Source organism: Ambystoma mexicanum, chromosome 2p (genome assembly GCF_040938575.1).
Source record: "Ambystoma mexicanum isolate Mex_15411 chromosome 2p, UKY_AmexF1_1, whole genome shotgun sequence".
In the NCBI taxonomy this organism is placed as follows: Eukaryota; Metazoa; Chordata; class Amphibia; order Caudata; family Ambystomatidae; genus Ambystoma; species Ambystoma mexicanum.
The window spans coordinates 833,693,305-833,713,353 of NC_090923.1; the positions used below are offsets into that span (position 1 = coordinate 833,693,305).

General features: G+C 51.5%; 1 protein-coding gene across 2 annotated transcripts in view; it reads right to left on the bottom strand.

The window, feature by feature from the left end:
* Positions 1-20,049, bottom strand: part of ZC3H4 (zinc finger CCCH-type containing 4) — a 748,106-nt gene that overhangs the window by 517,880 nt on the left and 210,177 nt on the right. For both annotated transcript variants that reach the window (XM_069644536.1, XM_069644535.1), the window contains exon 3: positions 3,408-3,518. In XM_069644536.1, coding sequence (XP_069500637.1) covers positions 3,408-3,518 — 111 coding nt within the window. The remainder of the gene's footprint in view (positions 1-3,407; positions 3,519-20,049) is intronic.

Genomic DNA, 20,049 nt, shown 5'->3' on the forward strand with positions numbered 1-20,049 from the left:
TGTCCTCTCGCTCTTTCTCTCCCCCTGCTCCCTCTACTCCTGAGCTCTTCCTCCAACCATTCTTCAGCCACCCCTCCTCCCTCCATCTCTGCCTTTCCCCTGTTCTCCCCAGATGAGGTTTCTAGACAAGTCCGATCTATGAAAGTCTAGTCAAAACATGTTCTCCCCTGTTCCTCCAAAACCATCAAGGACCACGTTGACACCCTAGCTCCTGCTCTGGCTGACTTCTGCTACCACTCCTTCCCCACTGAAGTCTTCCCTTCTCCCCTGAAGCACTCTCTTGTGCACCATCTTCTCAAGAAACTCTCAGCCGAACCCTCCTGCCCGGCTCACTAACGCCCGATCTCCATCACTCCTTTCCTGGGCAAACTCCTGGAAAAGCTGGCCATCTCCCAGTTTAATCTTCACACTGAATCGGTGGGCTATCTTCATGACCATCAGTCTGGCTTCAGAGCTGCCAGAAGCACGGAAACTGCTCTCCTGAACATCCGTGAAGACCTGCTCTCCAACCTTGATGTCAACACCCCCTTTGTCCTCACCTTATTCTATCTCTCTTCTGCCTTTGACATGGTCAATCATACCATCCAGCTCAACCATCTCCGTGATAACCTAGGGATCACCGATCAGGCCCTGGCTTGATTGACTTCTTTCCTCTCCGATCGAAGACCGTCTCTTAGAAGTCACACTACCAGCTGCACCTCCTCAGAGGTATTCTTCCTTTCCGTCCCCCAGAATCTCACTGTCTCCAGAGCTCTGGTTCTCTCCGGGCTGGAGTACCGCAACAGCCTCTTTCTAAATCTGCCTGCCTCTACTCTCCGTCATCTGCAACTCATCCAAAACAGGACTGCGAGACTTGTCCTTGGCCTCAAGCCCAGTGATCATATATCTCCAGGATTTAAATATCTGCACTGGCTCCCACTGGCGGCGAGGATTAAGTTCAAAGCCCTCTGCATTGTCCACAAGGCCTTCTGGGGGCCTGGGGCCTCCATACCTTCAACTCTCTCGTCCTAAATATCTTCCTTCTCGAGCTCTTCGCTCATCCGCCTCCAACTCCCTTAGGGTCAGTCGCTTCTCCAAGCAACAAGTTGGTGGCAGATCTCTTGCTTCTGCGGGGGCCTGCATCTCAAACTTGAGTAGAACCATCTCCGGTTCCGGAAGCACCTCAAGACCTTCCTCTTTGCTCCTGCTTTCTCTCCTCCTCTCCCCTGCTGATCTCCAGGCTGAAACTGAAACTGCATTGGTTACCTGGCTACCCTCTAATCACGGACCCAGGTCCCCTCTGCGCCAGTTGCACACGTCCACTGCCCTCCTGGCAACCCTTGCACTCTGGTACTGTTTTTGTATCTCTACTGCCCCCTTGCCAGCACTTGACACCTGATGTCTGCACTTACCCTTGCACTTGCCACCAGTCTTATTATTTATTGTCTTTATTTATATTACTGTTATCCTATGCACTGCCCCCTCCCCCTCGCACTCACACTCCTCCCCTTCTCCCTTCCATGCACTTGCGCAATCTCAATGTCACCTGGACTAGTAAGATCGGAGTCTCTGTCTTCCCTCTGTTCCCCCTCACTCACCGCACCTTCAAACACTTGTGTATAGGCACTTTATAAATGCCATATCATATCATATAATTTAGTAACCAATCACACCCGACCTCACTTGACAGGTCTTTTCACTATAAAAGGTGTGGTCAGACACAGAAGTATGAGCGAGTAGGAGAGCAAACAGGAGAGCGAGCTGAGAGGAGAATCGAGAAGCCAGAGTTGCCCAGGACCAGAGACCAGGAAGCCGAGATGCTGAGGAACTGCAGTGCGAGAGAGCAGAAGCGTGGTGAGTGGCGGTCACTCCAGGGAGCCGAGAAGGTTCCACATATGGGAACCGAGAGGCAAGCTGGTCCCCTGCAGAACCTGTTTATGCAAGTGCTCTTTCCTATAGGCTGCTGAGACAGCCCAGGAGTGTCCGAGGGGTAGGCGGTGGGACCCTGCCCTCGGAATTAAGAGCCCTGCGTTTGTGGGAGTGTTCAATTGAAGCGAACCGAAAGATTTCAAAGAGTACAAAGACATTGATACAAGTAACAGTGTAAAGTATAAGCATGAAACTGGGAAGGCGCCCGTGTGTGCAAGAAGTAAAATTGGACAGTGAAGTAGTAATGTGAATGCAAAAGGTGCAAGAGGCAGGAAAGGCAATAATGCAAAAAGGGTGCGAGTGACCCAGAAATACAGAATCAAGCACAGAAGCGCATGGTAAAGTAGAAGAACATGCAAGAGGCACAACACACAAAAGGAGTAAAGGACGGAGCATGTGTGCACGATAAAAGGAAAGGAGCCCACGAAAACAAAGAGAGAGGCAAGAGGCTCAGAGTGGTTGCGCCGAGGAAAAGCAAAGAGCCTGGCGTTTTCGAAAGCCTCTGATTCTATCCCATGAGAGGATGGCATGTAAGAAAGGATATATATATGAAAAAGGCGCATCCTGAACAGACAAATTGGTGTTTGGAAATAGAGGGCTTAAGCTTGGGGAAGGGGGCCCTAAGAGATTAAGAAGGAACTGCGATACATATTGCTTTGTATTTTGGAAAGCTGCAAGAGGCCTGAGCTTGGGGAAGCGAACCCTGAGAGGCCCATTGAAGAAAGTGAAGTGAACAAGTTGAAGCTTGGGGAAGAGAACCGCAAGTAACTCAGAGACATTGAAGGTATTGTAATGTACTGTAAGGGCCATGTGGAGAAGGTCTTTCGAGCAGCCCTGTGCATTGAGTACATATTTGTGACATTGACCAAATTGCACCTGGTGAGAAGACCACTTGAAACCAACTCCGGTTTTGCCATTTTTGTTGAATCACAATTTCTCCTTTTCAAAAAGACTTCCTATCACATTTTTGTAAAGCGTGAGGCCAAGCCTAGGTTTGACTTGTTTTGGAATATTAGACAACGACGACCATTAGAAACATCAGTTAAGGGAACCATGCCTTTAGAGTTAGGGCCAGTCAGGCATTCCCCCACCCCAAGCACCTTAGCAAATAAAGGTTTTAAAACAAATACTTTTGAGTCTGTGTCCCTTGATGATACCTTGCCTGCCTCACAGTATGCAATCCAATTTGATCTTTATGACTGAAACACCTCTGAGCACATTGCGTTACAAGTTTGGGCATTACAGATAGAAGACCTTTTCTCCACTTGTACCTTCAGCGATCAAGAATAGGATTTGGTCACACAGATTCCAACACTTACATACTCGGCACACTTTTGTTATGCTCACTTTTCCAAACCACTGTACTCAATACAACTATGTAACTCATCAAATGATTTTGACTTCTAGTAATTACTGCATTCCCATTTAAAGCATATGTTTTTGTTTCATATACTTGAAGTTTAAACTTCTAAATGTTTAATCGGAACAATGACACTCACCGGGGGATAAGAAGGGCTATATTCTCTGTATTTCCTGCGAACTTTCTCGCTGGGACTGAAGTCCGAATCATCACTATAGTCGGAGAACTCCTCACTTGAAGATGCATGACGCTACAAGGCAGAACACAAATTTCAGTTATTTATTTAAAACTTGTAATCTGCAGTCACAAAACTGTTGCTTTCTGACATATTGGTAATCAGTGCTGTCAATATAAGTAGATGTCATAATTTTATGTTTTCTGAAAATACTTCTCAGTTTACTACGAGGAAACAAATGATTTAGTATGCTTGTCAGAAATGTATATGTGTATATATAATACACGTATTGTAACAGAAGGGAGAAACCCCCTGTATTAGGACTTGGGATTGGCAAATGCTATGTAGCAAAAAGGTGTCCCAATAGGTACATTTATCATGCACAGAATGTGCATTCATTTAGTCAGAGTTCACAATCAATGTCTATTGAATTCCTAACTCAGCAACATGAAACAGCAGTCAATTTAGCTTTTGTGAAATCAAATGTTAGTGTTTTTTTTATTTGCCCACCTTCTTTATTTCAATATTTTTCATTATTTTTCAAATATGAGAAAGTTATAGGAGGGTCCCAAAACTTTTAAAATCCTTAGATATAATGGAACAAAAAATGTTGGCTCACACCTACGGTCCAAACGCTGGACGGATTTGCACCAAACTTGTGCGAGGACCGCCGGCTTGGTCCCAATTGGCGGAAATCCGTCCAGTAGTTTTTTAAAAAATTGGCAAAAAGTAGGTAAAAAAAAAAATTTGGGATATCTGCGTCCTGTTCGTGGACTCACTTCCGGATTCAGAGTCCGCGGACACCTCGGGACCAATCAAAGAGCCAGGCGATGTCAAAATGTAAGTACAAAAAATAGTGATATAACTTTGGTGCCTGGGCAGTGGGCCTGGCCCTGATCAAGGACAATGTGTACTTTGATTTGCTTATTGGGGCAATAAGCCCCGAGACGGCGGGCCATTACCGCCTAAGGGTGGGTAAATTTGGGCCTGTAACTGTGGGCCCTGGCGGCATTACTGTAGGCAGTAATGGCCCGCCATCGAGGGGCTTATTGCCATTAGTACCCCGGCCCGTTAGACCGGGGTACTAATGTTTTTTTTCCCAGCTGTGAGACGCGTTGCGTTTCGCAGCCGGAAAAAAAAGTTTTAAAAAGTAAAATAAAAATGCCCGCAGCGGTCAGAAAACGTAGTACGTTTTCGGTTTCCGTTGCGGCCATAGTAAACAAAGAAAACTACGCATAGTCCCTGCTCCCTTTCCATGGCGGCCATTCTGGAACGCAAATGCCGTCAGAAATGGAAGCGAGCTGCACGCCGTTGTGTGATTGGGATTGCCATCAGGTAAGGCTCGGAATCCAGCCATCCAGAGGTAATTGATTTTATTTTTTATCGCGCCAGGTACTAATGAGGCATGCGGCATGACCGAAGCCCTACGTTTTAAAAGGGGGGGGGGGAGTCCGCTGGACGGGATTGCAGCAAACGTGCATGAGGAGCAAAGACCTGATGCTTTTGCAAATCTGTCCTGTGTTTTACTTTATTGAAAGTGTCAAAATGCAATTACAAAAAATAGTGATATAACTTTGCTGTCTGGGCAGTGGGCCTGACTTCGCAAAGACAACTGTCTACTCTGATTTGCTTATTGGGGCATGCAGCATGGCCGAAGCCCTTTCCCTCATGGATTGTGGAGAATGTCCATGGCTGCTGGCAATGACTGCAAGCCATGAGCACTGGCCATTGATCCCATTATGAGGGTATAGCGGACACTGAACTAGGACGCAGGGTAGGTTCAGGAATAACTGGGGTGGTTTGGTGGCAATTCAACCATGCCTTGCATCCCCTCAGCCTGTGCTGCTGATAACAATACACATCAGTATGCGTTGCAAAACATATGTTTGTTAAAGGAGGTTTATAATTCTTTCATATGTTACAAGAGGGATTATGGGAGATCCAAGATGGTGTGGTGTTGCCTCTGCCCACGTTGGAGGGTGACGCCGCCGCCGAGGAGAAGGCAGCCAGACAACACAGGTTAACACGGCCTGTGGTGTGTGTCAGAGGAGCGACGCTCGCACTTCTCCGAGCGGAAGAAGCACGACTGCAGAAGTAAGAGTTGGAGCTGGAGGAGAGGCAAAGGTCTGGCGGTGATCTGGCGGTGTGGGACTGCTTCCCCCCCGGGGATCTGACCCCGGCTCACTTGGAACGGGAGCGGTGAAGGGCGAAGTCACGGCCGCCAGTGAGAGCTGAGGTGGAGGCGCCCTCCTGGCAGAAGTGAGAAACTGCGCTCCAGGTCCTCGCAGAAGGAGGGGAAGGTGCCCCCGCGGTGAGGGGCGAAGCGGAGTAACTCTGGGGGAAGAACCTGAACACCAACGTTGGAGAAGGCCCAGCAGAGGGAGTGTCTCAGTCCTTGTCTGGGGACGTACAGGGAGAGAGAAGCGGACCTCCTGAGCCATGGGGATGAGTCCGCCCCCTCTGGAAAACAGGGAAGTGACAAGGAGTCAAGCAAGGTGGCAGGTGAGTGTGGGGAGTAGGAAGGAGGGGGCACGGCCTGATTTTAAATAAACGCTGCAAGGCATCTGTGGCAAGTGCCTTACCCGTTGGCCCCCTATTACCCCCCACCTTAAATTGGTGAGTGGTCGGCTCGGGGAGAGAGGCAGGAACGAGCCGACTAACCTAAGTGCTGTGTGCAGACCTCTGGACATCACAAATATCAGGAGGCCCGATCCCACCCAGGGGATAGCGGGCATTAGCGGAGGAACCCGCAGGCCGGCTCTAAGGGGACCCAGATCGCTACAGGGGTGAACTTGGAAAAAGGAAGACACAGAGCGCCAGACGTACTGGGGATATTACTAGGGGTGTACTCGAACCTGTGGACTAGGGGGGAGGGGGTGGTCCGGAGTTCCTCACAGAGCCCAGGGAGGACTAAAGCAAGCCCTGTGTCTGACAACAGGAGGGCTGTGAATGGCAGTGAGGGGACCACAGGGTACCTTTGCCCGGGCCGGGCGGTTTGCCATCAAGGGGGCTCTCTTCACAATAACCCCGGCGCCTGGGGCTCTGAGGAAGCAACCAGTCGTGGTAGGAGGAGGAGCTGGGCCCAGGCGGGGGAGTACAGCGGCACTGGGAGAGCCCAGCAACGGCAATTATGTCTAAAAACAGAGCAAAGGCTCCAGGGACCCCGGCAAAAGGAGATAAGAAATCCCTGGAGGGTATGCTTCAGAAACTGTGGAGAAAGGAAGAGGGAGCAATGCCCGAAAGAGGGAGACAGGATTGAGGAGGAGACTGGCCTTGGAGGCGACCAAGACGACAAAAGGGTCACGAAGAAGCTACTAGAGGAGTGCTTACAGACCTTTGGCGACAGAATAGCCAATATAATACAAACACAACTTGATAAAATGAAGGAGGACCTCACGGGGCGATCCGGGAGGTTAAGGGTGATTGGGTACAAGAGAGGACACCAACGAAAGGGCCCGCCAAGATTTAGCATTGGACTCTCACAAAGTACAAGAATGTGTGGAGAACCTTGCCAAAGCCACCCACAACTTGGAGCTTCAGACTGAGGATCTTGAGAATAGATCGAGAAGGGCCAACATTAGAGTGACATTTTTGCCAGAGACGGTCAACGATGCACACCTCCAACAGACGGTGAAGCTATTGTTTGCCCTCCTGGCGGATATCACAAACCTGGAAGAGGTCGGGTGGACAGGGCTCAGAGTGGGGCCCAGAAGGGATGAACCCAGTGATAGGCTGCAAGATGTGCTTGTGGCGCTACATGAGTATACGCAAAAAGAGAACATCTTAAGGGCTGTGAGGGGGGGCGGATGCCCTTAGCTTTAACAGATCCTCCATTCAGCTGTACCAGAACCTTTCGGCTATAACTCTTAACAAGAGGAGGCAGATGCACCTGATAACAAAAGAGTTACAGAAGAGGAGTATTAGATACAAATGGACTTTTCCGTTCAGTTTGGTGTTTGAGCTGGACAGACGGTAGAGAAGGGTCACATCAGTGGAGGAGGGTGCCACCATCCTCGGGATAGAGGTGGATCATTCCTCGAGTGAGTCGCCGGACAGGGGGAAAGCCAGCCCCAGACGAAGGGAGTAGGAGTGGTCGATGCAGGCACCGAGAAGGAAAGCGAGGAGAAGTGGCCAAGCGGGGTACTCCGGCCCGTGAGGGGGACAATCGGGCCTGGACACCCCGTTGAAATCTTGGCCAAAATAAGGGATGGTTTTGGGGTACCCGGGAAGGGGTGTCTAGCAGAGGCAGCATTGGCTGGGGCAAAGGGTGGGGAGGTTCGGTTTGGATCACGAAAGGGTCAGGGTTGACCTGCCAATGGGGTCACTGGGGTTGGGAAATGGCACTACGCCCGAGGAGGTGGTTTGGGAGGGGCTAGATGCCAGCAGTGCATACCCAGTGAGGGGTAGGGGGGTCACAGGTCTGGTGTGAGGGAAGCAGGGTGCGGTTGTGGTTCTGTCAGGAGAGACACTTCGGCTTCCACCGTAAATGGGTAGAGCGCTGAAAATATTATTCCTTAATATTAGGGATTGAATTTGCCGGTAAAGAGGAAAAAAGCAGAGCTAATGCTGGTAAAAGAAAACCCTGACATCATAACCTTTCAAGAAACTCACATATAAGAGAAAGATAGGCAGAGGCTGAGATTGAAAGGGTTTAGCCGCCTTCACCAATCAAACGTTAAGGGGAAGGAGGGTGGGGTCCTCATAGCCCTGAAAAATGGTCTAGACCTATCTGTCACGGGTTCTTCCCAGGACACGGCGGGCAGATTCCTGGTTCTGAATCGTCAAAGAGGAAGGGAGATGTTATCAGTGGCAACCCTCTGTGCTCCAAACACAGGACAGCACCACTTCATACAAGAAATGTTGTGTAAATTGGAGAGGGCCGCTAAGGGTAACATAATACTTACGGGGGACTTTAATTTAGCTTGGGACCCGGCGAGAGAGAGGGTGTGAGAATTTTTCAAGCCCAGACTAAACCATCTAAAGAGCTGCAAAGCAAAATAGAGAACCTGTCGTTGGTAGACGCATGGCGGGAAAAGCTGGGTAAAGACAGCGGGTATACTTTTTATTCCCATGTGCATAAGTCGGCTTCCAGGATTGATTATGTCTGGTTGTCACGTTCCCTGGTGGGTAGGCTTAGGGAGATTGAAGTAGGTGCGATCACGATTTCAGATCACGCTCCGATTGTGATATAGCTCTCATCCCCATCGCAGGCTGCGGGGCTGTGGAAATGGAAAACCCATCTCACATATTTAAAGAATAGGTGTTGCAAAGGGAGCTGCGCAAGGGAATTGGCCAAAACTTTCAGAGGAACGATACGGAGGGCATGGACCCAGGTATAGTCTGGGATGCTTTTAAAGCCACCATTAGGGGGACGATTATTGGGATCAAGGCTCGGAGGGACAAGCAGGTTCGGAAGCCAGAAGAGGACTTGGAGGCTAATTTGAATTATGCAGGAGCTAGCCATTACACCCTCTGCAGAGACTAGAAAGAAATATAGGGTGATCAAGGGCCAATTAGAAACGATAATCTCGGCCAAGTCGGAGAGGTCACTGATGCACCTTAAGCAGAAGTTCTATGTGAAGGCCAACAGGGCAGATAGGCTACTGGCAAGAAAGCTGAGGAGCGAGGAAAAGGATAGAACGATATTGAGAATTAAGACGGTAGCGGGAAGAGAGGTTACAGGGCTCCAAGAGATTAAAAGGGAGTTTGCGAGCAACTATGGGGAGATCTATAAGTCGGAGAGCCTAGCGGAAGGGGACATGGGGAAGTATTTGGAAGGGTGCGACCTGACTGGTATAAAGGAAGCGGACAGGGAGAAGCTAGAGAAAGAGTTAACTATAGAGGAGGTTCACAAGGCCATTGCGGCTCTCCCCCATTAATAAAGCTCCTGGGCCTGACGGGTTTACAGCAGACTTTTATAAAACGTTTAGGGACATATTGGTCTGGCATATGGTAGCCCTATATAATGAATTTGGGGGAGGGAGTGGGATAACCAAATCTATGGAAGAGGCAAAAGTTGTACTACTCCCAAAGCCGGGGAAAGATCCTACAACATGCAGGCTTACAGACCGATTGCGCTGATCAGATCTATACTAAGATTCTGGCAGCCAGCTAGAACCCGTCCTCCAATCCTTGGTGTAAACTGACAAGTCCGGATTTGTGCGGGGGAGGCAAACACATGATAATACCAGGAGGATTGCCCATATTAAAGAGAAAGTAAACAAATCCAGGATTGAGGCTATTGTGGTGGCCCTCGACGCTGCGAAAGCGTTTGATAGGGTAGAATGGGGCTTTCTTTTCACCACCATGCGCAAGATGGGATTTGGGGAAACATGTATGAGCAAGATGGATGCGAATTATCGTAACCGCACATTGCGCCTGATGATCAATGGGGAGGCATCTGATCCGGTGGCAGTGTCTAGAGGCACGAGGCAAGGTGGCCCGCTGTCGCCGTTACTCTTTGCAATATACCTAGAGCCGCTTCTGTGTAAAATCATGCTCCACCAGGTGATTAAGGGGGTGGTGTTTGGGAGAAGAGCACATAAGGAGGCCGCCTTTGCAGACGACATGTGGTTGACCCTAACAAACCCCCGGGAGTCTCTGGAAGCGGTCGAGGGAGTTTTCGTTGAGTTTGGCCGGGTTGCAGGGCTACGGATCAATAAATGTAAGTCGGAGGTGATGTGTCTACAGATGTCCCCCGAGGCGGAAAGGGAGTTAAGGACATGCTCAGACTTTGCCTGGGCTCAGAGTAGGATGAAGTGTCTGGGGAGCGTCATTACGGGAACCATGGAGCAATTATATGAGACAAATTATCCCCCCCGTTACTAGGGAAAATCAAGGGGCTGCTCCTGGGTTGGGGACCTCTGTCTGTGTCATGAATAGGCAGGATTAATGCCCTGAAGATGGTTATCCTTCCAAAATTATTGTATCTGTTTATGGCGCTACCAGTCAGGGTTCCGACTCCCTTATTTAGGAAGTTAAACAAGCTCACTCAGGCATACATCTGGGAGAATACAAAACCTAGAGTATCCCGGAAGCTGATGCAATTGCCCAGACATAGAGGCGGCATGGGGGAGCCGGATATGGTAAATTACTACCTGGCAGCTCAGATGCAGGTATTACGAGACTGGGTGAAGGACGACAGGGGGAATGTGTGGAGGGAAATGGATAGGGCAGTGGTAGGTGCTGGGCTGGAGGGGGTTTTGTGACAAGCCCAGGAGGATGTACTGCAGCGCAATAGAGGCGCTGGTAGGTAGGTTATGGGACTAAGCGGTGCGCAAATCAGGGATTACCACTTTTCCTTCACCTCTCACACCCATCTTTGCTAATACTCAGTTCGCCCCTGGGCTGGGAGTTGACTCCGGTTTCAACGCATGGCAAGAGGGAGGCTGTAGGTACCTAAGGGACCTCGATGATGGGGGGCAGATAAGGGATTTCCCCACTTGCAAGAGCATCTTTGGGGTGGAGGAAGAGGAGCGCTTTCGATATATGCAACTAAGACATTGGGCTCTACATCGATCTACAAAGGAGGCGGCCACCAGGGAACTTACCCAGTTGAGAAATGTGTTACGACTAACGCAGGGGACAGACATCTAGTGGGGGACCTGTAGAGCGTGCTCAAGGAGGGGGAAGGGATGGGCAGGTGGAGTTTTATGTCCAACTGGGAAAAAGAAACCAGGCACTCAATTGCGCTAGAGCAATGGCAATCCATGTGGGCGAACATCCCCAAGTTGACAAACTCCCTACAGATTCAAGAAATTTGGGTGAAGATGTGGCACCTCACACCTTGTAGGATAGCTAAAATGTATCAGTCCAAGACTGCCCTGTATTGGAGGGGATGTGGCGGGGAGGGTTCCGTGGGACATGTCTGGTGGCAATGCCCGAAGGTCGCCCCATTCTGGGAAAAGGTTTGTGAAGCGCTTCATGACATGATGGACACAGACATCGCAGGAAGCACAGATAAAGGGCTGTTTATCATGGGGCTGGATGTTACTCTAGACGGGCTGCATACGAGGGCCCAAAAGAAGGTATATCTGACCCTGGTGATGGCGGGGGCACTGTTAGTAGCACAAAGGTGGAAGGCGAAAGAAGCGCCTGCATAGCATGACTGGGTAGGAAATGTATGGACCCTGACGGCGCTGGAAAAAGTGACGTACTCGCTAAACCAGAAGTTTCTTTTGGATTGGGATTTGTTACTTCAATTCCTTAAAAGAGACTCCAGGGTGGCCTAGTGTTCACGAAGCATGAAGCTTCTGGGCTTGGTGTAAAAATGGGGCCATGGACAGGCTCGGGGAGGGGAGGGAGGGGATAGATGGAAGGACAGAAGGTGGACCCCGGAGACACCCGATCGCGGAGCTTGGAGTGCTCAGCAGTGTGGAGGAAGGAGCGGCGGGGGTTGAGCGAGGAAATTGCTCAAAGGACAGAACTTCAGAGGGATGCACCATAACCTGGGGGGGTGGGGGATAGGGGTTGTTTGGAGGAGTTGGGGGGTTTGGAGGGGCAAGGGTTTGGTTTGTCAAGTTGTTTAAAAATGCCAATAAAAATGTATATGAAAAAAGAGGGATTATTAATAACGTATATACAATGATGTAACATAATGAAACATTTTCACTCATAAAAACCTACGAAATTCACTGAAAAAACTTTGTTGAAGGGACGTTATGGTTAAGATGCACTAATAAAAACCTATCAAATTCAGGCAATACACTTTATTAAAGGGACGTTACGGTTAAAAGTAAAATAAAAAAAATCCAAGAATTTTGCGTAGTTATGGTAAGCTATGCAACCATAACTCGCGCCACTGCCATGCATTGCTGACACTAACACTAACACCCAGGACATCAAAGATGACACTACAAATGAGATCATCAATGACATTACTGATGACATCACATATGATATTACTACACTTAACAATGGAAATGGAACGCCGGTATAAGGGGTAACGCTTAGTCTAATTTAAGACACATCAAAGATGATCAGTAGCCTTGTAATAAACGACTTCATGTCACATAAAAGGTGCTTTTTGAAAAAAAAATTGTAGTAACTTTTCTTCTTTCAGCAATCAAATATTAGATAAAGAGAAAAAAAGAATGAAGTACGGATCATAGAACTAAAGCATTCTTAAAATGGCATGTTTAGGTAGTACAATGATAAGTCGAACCATATCACATTCTTGAGAAATGTGTTATCTGCATGGGACCTGCTTCTTGTTGTATGTATGTGCATTATGACCTCGGGGTAAACCCTAGGGAAAATAACTTCAAAATATAGTAAAAGGTCAATGAATAAAGAATACACGCAAAGTACCTTAATAGTATGTGTATCATGGTTTCTATGTAGTATAACCACATGAAGTCCTCAGCTTAAAATGAATACTGTCACTGAACAAAAACCACCACCCCAGATATGTGATGTTATCTTTGATGTCCTGGGTGTTAGTGTTAGCAGTGTATGGCGGTGGCGCAAAATATGGTTGCATAGCTTACCATAAGGAACAAGTTACTTACCTGTAACTGTTGTTCTCCAGCATGGGTCTGGCATGGATTCACATGCTCATGAATATTCCCCGTCGTCAGGCTGGGAATCCTCGGTAAAGAAAAAACCAGTATCAGTTTCGTTTCTGATCTGTCTTTCGTAGTAATAACCAATCACTGGTCTCTGCGTCATACTGACCACAGCCAATGACTGCCCTCTACCTAAGCCCCGCCTCTGGCAGCCATCTTCAGATTTGGAAGCACGTGAAGTGGCAGTATGACCAAGTGAAGAGCCGCAGAGGGGTAGGCGGGAGGGTTCGCATGTGAATCCATGCCAGACCCATGCTGGAGAACAACAGTTACAGGTAAGTAACTTGTTCCTTCTCCAGCATGGGGTCTGGCATGGATTCACATGCTCATGAATAAAGAATACATAGCAGTACACACATGCACAACCACGGGAGGTGGCAAAGGCTCAACATTAAGCATTACATCAAACTCAACATTAAGCATCTTACCTCCTCACCAGGCTCACCTCAGGCGAACAGGTTGCGCAGCACTGCTTGGCCGACCCTGGACTCCTCCCTGGAATCCCGATCGACGCAGTAGAATTTCGTGAAGGTGTGCGTCGACCTCCACGTAGCAGCCCTGCATATGTCCAGCAGGGGCACACCAGAAAGGAACGCCGTGGTAGCTGCGATCGCTCTGGTGGAATGGGCTCTCGGACGGCCAGGCAGCGGTCGGTTTGCCAACCGATGACAGTACATGATACAGACGGAGAGCCATCTGGAAATGGAAGCCTTCGAGAGTGCCTTCCCCTGATTGATAGGTCCAAAATTCACAAAGAGTTGTGACGTCTTCCGAAAACACTTTGTGCGGTCCACGTAGAACTTCAGCGCTCTAGCCACATCCAGCGAGTGCAAAGTCCTCTCAGCCGGCGACGAAGGCGACGGGAAGAACACAGGCAACACCAAGGGTTCGTTGAGGTGGAAGTCCGACGGCACCTGGGGCATGAAGGAGGGGTGCGTCCTGAGCACTACCCTCGTGTCGTGAAAAGTCAAGTACGGGGCCTTGCAGGAAAGGGCCTGGATCTCTCCCACTCGTCGTGCGGAGGTGATGGCCACAAGAAACGCTGTTTTCCACGACAGAAACTTCAACGGGGCCGAGTGCAGAGGCTCGAACGGAGGTCCCATGAACTTGGTCAACACTACGTTGAGCTCCCACGCCGGGGCCGGAGCCTTCACCGGCGGGAACGATCTGAACAGTCCCTTCATGAACTCTTTCACCAGACGATGAGACCACAAGGACGTCCGCCCCGTGGTTCTGGTGTATCGGGAGATCGCAGCAAGATGAATCTTGATGGACGCGTGTGCCAGTCCAGCTTTGGCCAGCGTCAGCAGGTACGGCAGTACTTGGGGAGCCGTAATCCGTAGAGGGTTAATCTTCCATGCGTGGCACCAGACAGAGAACCTCTTCCATTTGTGTCCGTAGCATTTAAGAGTCGAGGACGCCCTGGCCTTTGCAAGAACCTCTCTGCAGTCGGCCGGTATGTCGTATCCTCCAAACTCTAGCGCTGCAGGAGCCAGGCCTGCAAGTTCAGCGATTTCGGGTCGTGGTGGAGGATGGCGTCTCCTTCCCTGGAGAGTAGATCCGCGTCCACCGGCAGCTTGATTGACGGGGACGCTGACAAGTCCAGAAGGTCTGGGAACCATATCTGCCTCGGCCACGCAGGTGCGACGAGGATCATCCTGCACCGTGACCTCTTGAGCTGGTTGATGAGCCGGATTAGCAGTGGCAATGGAGGGGACGCGTAAAGGAACAGGCCCTCCCAGGGGAACGAGAAAGCATCGCCCATGCTCCTCGCCTGGGGAAACCTGCTGGCGAACCTCCGGCACTTGGAGTTCGTCGCCGTCGCGAACAGGTCGATCTGGGGTGTGCCCCACCGTCAGAAGAGGCGATCCACTAGATCCTGCCGTAGTTCCCACTCGTGGCACGAGCGCAGCTCCCTGCTGAGTGAGTCGGCGATGGTGTTTTTTATCCCTGCCAGATGAAACGGCACCAGAAACATCCTTTGGGCGACGGCCCAATGCCACAGGTCCTGCGCCTCCTTGGACAGTGCTGGGGACCTGGTTCCGCCCTGTTTCCTGATGTAAAACATGGTGGTGGTGTTGTCGGTGAAGATCCTCACCACCTTGCCCTTGAGGGACGGAAGGAAGGACCTGATGGCCCAAAACACTGCACGGAGCTCCAGGACGTTGATATGTAGTGATTTCTCCGTCGGGAGCCAAAGGCCTCTTGCGTGCAGATTTTCGGTGTGCGCTCCCCACCCTTCCAGGGAGGCATCCGTGGTCACTGTCTCCTGGTGGGCTGGGGTCTGGAAGTCCATGCCCGTCGTCAGATGCGCGCGGGTGCCCCACCACCGGATCGCTCGTCGGAAACTCTCGTCGAGTGTGATCCTTTCCTCGAAGCTGCCCGTCGTTTGGATCCAGCGCGCGTCCAGGAACTCCTGCAACGGGCGCATCCGGAGCCTGCACAGGGGAATGAGGTAGATGCAGGAAGACATCATTCCGAGGAGGGACTTGATGGACCTCACCTTGGCCGCGTCGGCCACCAACATCCGTTGTACCTTGCCCAGGATGGCCCTGGTCCTCTCCTCCGACGGGGAGGCCAGAAGGGACACTGTGTCGAGCCTTGCTCCCAGAAACAGTGCGTCTTGCGCGGGTACCAGGTGGGATTTGGCGTAGTTCACGGAGAATCCCAGGTCCGTGAGAAGCTGGACGGTCCTTGCCATGTGGTCCGCGGCGAGCTCCCTCGTCTTGGCTCGGATGAGCCAGTCGTCCAGGTAGGGGTAGACGTGGATCCCCTCTCGGCGCAGCTGTGCCGCCACCGGTGCAAGGCACTTGGTGAAAACCCTGGGTGCCGACCGTAGTCCGAAGGGGAGGGCTTTGAACTGGTAGTGACGCCCTTGGACCACAAACCTGAGAAATTTTCGGTGCCCCCTTAGGATGGGAATATGGAAGTAGGCATCCTCCAAATCCAACGACGACAGGAAGTCTCCTTCCTCCAGCTGACCCAGGACGTGCTGGAGGGTGACCATCCTGAACTTCTGAGCCTTGATGAACTTGTTCAGACGTCGCAGGTCTAGGATGGGGCGCCATCCTCCCGTCTTCTTCTTCACGAGGAAGTATCTCGAGTAAACTCCGGAGCCCCGAAGCCTCTTTGGGACGAGTTCGATGGCGCCCTTCCTGAGCATCGCCTTTACCTCCAGGAGAAGCTGCGGGACGTGAAGCTCTTTCCTGGCCACGGGGGGGGGACGCGCGGGCACCTTCTTTGAAACTCGAGCGCGTGGCCCCGGGCTAAGGCGTCCAACACCCAACGGTCGGTGGAGATGGACTCCCACATGCTGACGAAGCTCGCCAGCCGGCCTCCCACCGGGGTGCTTCGGTGGGGGCCCGACCCCACGGTCGGTTCAATCCTGTTTCGACGAGGCTTTGCTGCCTTGACCTCCTTGGCGATGACGGCGGGGTCCGCCCGACTTGCCTCGTCCCCTATAGGCCTCCTGAGACGACAAGCGGGCCGCTTCACGGTAGGTGGAGAAACCGCCGCCGGAACCTTTGGAGGCGCCCTTGCCTCCGCTGCTCCGAAAGGGCGGCCGTCGTCGTTGCAGAACCCCAAGGGCCCGGGCCGTCTCCGTGTCCGCTTTAATGGCCTGAAGGGAATCGTCCACTGTTTTCCCAAACAGGTTGTTCCCATCGAACGGCATGTCCAGGACTCTGGTCTGTACGTCTTGACGGAAGTCCGTAGCCTTGAGCCATCCACGCCGCCTAAGGCACACGCCGTTGCCCAACTGGCGAAATCCCGTATCGGCGATGTCCGTCGCAATAGTGAGGGCGTGGTCCGACGCCACCTCACCTTCCTGTAGGATCGCCAGGGCATCCGCCCTCTTGTCGTCCGGTAGGAAGTCCAGCAGGGGAGCCAGTTTGTACCATAGCTCCCTGTCGTAGCGGGCCACGATAGCCAAGGCGTTGGCCGCCTTAATCGTCGTCGCTGCAGACGAGATGACCCTGCGTCCCATAGAGTCCAATTTCTTTCCCTCGCCGTCCGGCGGGGAAGTCGATGTGGAGGCCGCACCCCCCCCCCGCTTTCTTCTTGGCCGCCGCGGAGACGACGGAGTCCGGGGTAGGCTGCGCCCGGAGGCACAGGGGGGCCGCATCCGGGACCCGGTACTTTTTTTCGTACAGGTCTCTTCTAGCTGGCGTCGTGGAAGGGTTCTTGAGGAGGGCGAGGCCCTCATCCCAAATGTCGTCCAGTAGAGGCACCGCGAGGACCGTCTTCCTCTTGGCCTCGCGCCGTTGATAAAGGAATCCTTCCTTTTTCTTCTCCTCAGGGCAGAGTTGGAAAAGTTCGGATGCCCTGGCGATCATGGAGTGGAACGATCCAATCTCGTCGGGCGGAGAAGCCCTGGTGGGAGGTGACGACGGAAGATCCTCGTCGTAGACCTCGTCGTCCGTACCCGTCGCGGCCGTGTCAGTCCCCGTATCATCCCCTCGAGTCGTGGACGGGGAGGAGGGCTGGACGGGGCGCGACGGCTGAAAAGGAGGTGGAGGGTGAATCCTCCTTTTCTTGGGAGGAGGAACGCCGGAAGGTCCCGGTTCTGGGTCCCCCAACGGGAGTGGTTCCTCCGCTGGCAACGGTAGTCTCGTCCTTATCTCCGAGCATAAGGACTGTATAGCCAACAAAATGGCCGCCGAGTTGTCTTGCGGCGCTGGCAGAGGGGAATCCGACAGGCGATCAGGGGCCCCGTCGGCGCCCTCAACGATGTCGTCGTCACCCGCGTCGGGATCCATCCCGACGGGCCGGTCTTCTTCCACGCCGAGGCCGTGGCTTAAGACCTCGATCAGCTCTTCCTCCGAGGTTGAAGCAGAGTCTACGACGACACCCTGCCCCCCCTTTTTCTTCTCCGCCGGAGATTTCACGGGGGTCCTATCGATGGGCATAAAAGAGGACTCCCTCCGAGGTGGCAGGGAGACTCTGAGCCCCGATGTCGCCACCACTGGCGTAGCCTCCACAGTCTGAGCCAGGGCCGCCGCGACAGTCTTGATACAGGCCTTGGCCGGATGGATTAAGGCCTTCACCACCTTAGGTGCGCTCACCGCCTTATCCTTGAGGGGGGGGACACTGCCTCGCTCCTCCTCCGATGGGGCCTTCGAGCTCGACCGGGGCCTCTCCAGGAGCTTCGCCGGGTGCTCGGCCTTCCTCTTACCCGACCCAGAGCGTTGGCTGGTGGTTGATGGTACCGGGGAGGGTGCGCCCTCCTGGTGCCCGTAGAGCCCGACCGTTCGGCACTCCCGGTGCCAGCAGACTCGCGGTGCTTGGCCTTGTGTTGGACCCCCGTCGCCGGGGCGTCCTCAAAGGTCTTAGAAGACCGCTCGGATTTCTTCCTCTTTTTCTCGCCGGACGGGCTCTTCCCTTCCAGCCAGTTGGCGAGACGTTGATGGCGGACCTTCATGGTCCGCTCCGACATGTTGCCGCAAAACGCACAGTCCTTCTCCACGTGAGTCTTGTCCTCATGTAAGCAGTAAAGACAAAAGGAGTGTTTGTCCTCCTTAAAGACGTTCTGCAGCTGGCATCCAGGGCAGACCCTGAACAACTTTCCGGGCGTCGAGCTTCCCTTCTCCTGGGCCATGTCCGGGACGGGCCTGAGAAACTTCTGTAGTCCTCCAAAAGCGTAGCTCGACGAATCTTCACCCTTGAGGGGCGCAGACGAATCCAACACGGGTCCCCGTTGATCGGATGGAGAGTCGGTGGAGCTTGAGGCTCTTTTGACCGAAAAAAATGAAGTTTTTGAGAAAAAACGTGAAAAAAAAGCACTAACGCTCGAGAGCAATAGCACGAGGATCCCAACACATGAACGTGCGGTAAAAATCTGAAGATGGCTGCCAGAGGCGGGGCTTAGGTAGAGGGCAGTCATTGGCTGTGGTCAGTATGACGCAGAGACCAGTGATTGGTTATTACTACGAAAGACAGATCAGAAACGAAACTGATACTGGTTTTTTCTTTACCAAGGATTCCCAGCCTGACGACAGGGAATATTCATGAGCATGTGAATCCATGCCAGACCCCATGCTGGAGAACTAGCAAATATCTTGTGGTTTTCGATTTTACTTGTAACCATAATGTCCCTTTAACAACGTTGTTTCCCCTGAATTTGATAGGTTTTTATTAGTACAACTTAACCATAACATCCCTTTAACAAAGTGTATTCACTGAATATATGATACATTACTCACTGTAATCGTATTTCTGATGCTTGTATCTGCTTAGATTCACATGCTATGCCTAGGCCGAAATCTAGTGGTAGCCGCAGAGTATTACATTTTTTGTTTCCGAAACTCAAAAAGGGACGTCGACAGGGCGTGCCAGTAATACTGTGCCTAGTGTGATGTCAACTGTACCCATGGCCGTTCACGCGCCGTGGTCCCTCAGATTGTTTTCTGTCTGACATGAGGTAGCATGAAGTGTAGCATGAGTACAGATGTAATAAAGCAGATAACAGTAGAAAAAGCCAGAAAATATCTATAAACCTTCTACTCCACAGGGGAGGAAGGGAGGGAGCATGTGAATCTAATCAGATACAAGCATCAGAAATACGATTACAGTGAGTAATGTATCCCCCCTTCTGAGGCTTGTGGATCTGCTTACATCACATGCTATGCATAGATTAGTGGGCAGTGACTGGAGAAGGTGGTGGCTTGTGAGAAGGTACAGTGGCAAATAGATGCTTTAGCACTGCTTGTCCCACCTGCGAATCTGCTTTAGAATATGTGTCAATGCAGTAATGCTGAGTAAAGGTATGTATAGAACTCCATGAATCTGCTTTGCAGATGGCATCCAGCTGGACGTTTGCAGCTAAGGCCAAAGTAGCTCCTGTAACCCTGGAAGAGTGAGCTCTTGCTGGAGATGACGTTTTTTAAAACGTGATCACCTTCTCTGCCAGGAACCATGGAGACAAACATGGACTGATTGACATGGAACTTAGATATGAACTTGGGTGAAAACCTACGGTGTATTATTAATACCAACTTATCTTTGTGGATAACCAATAAAGGGTCCTGCACTGACAAAGCTTG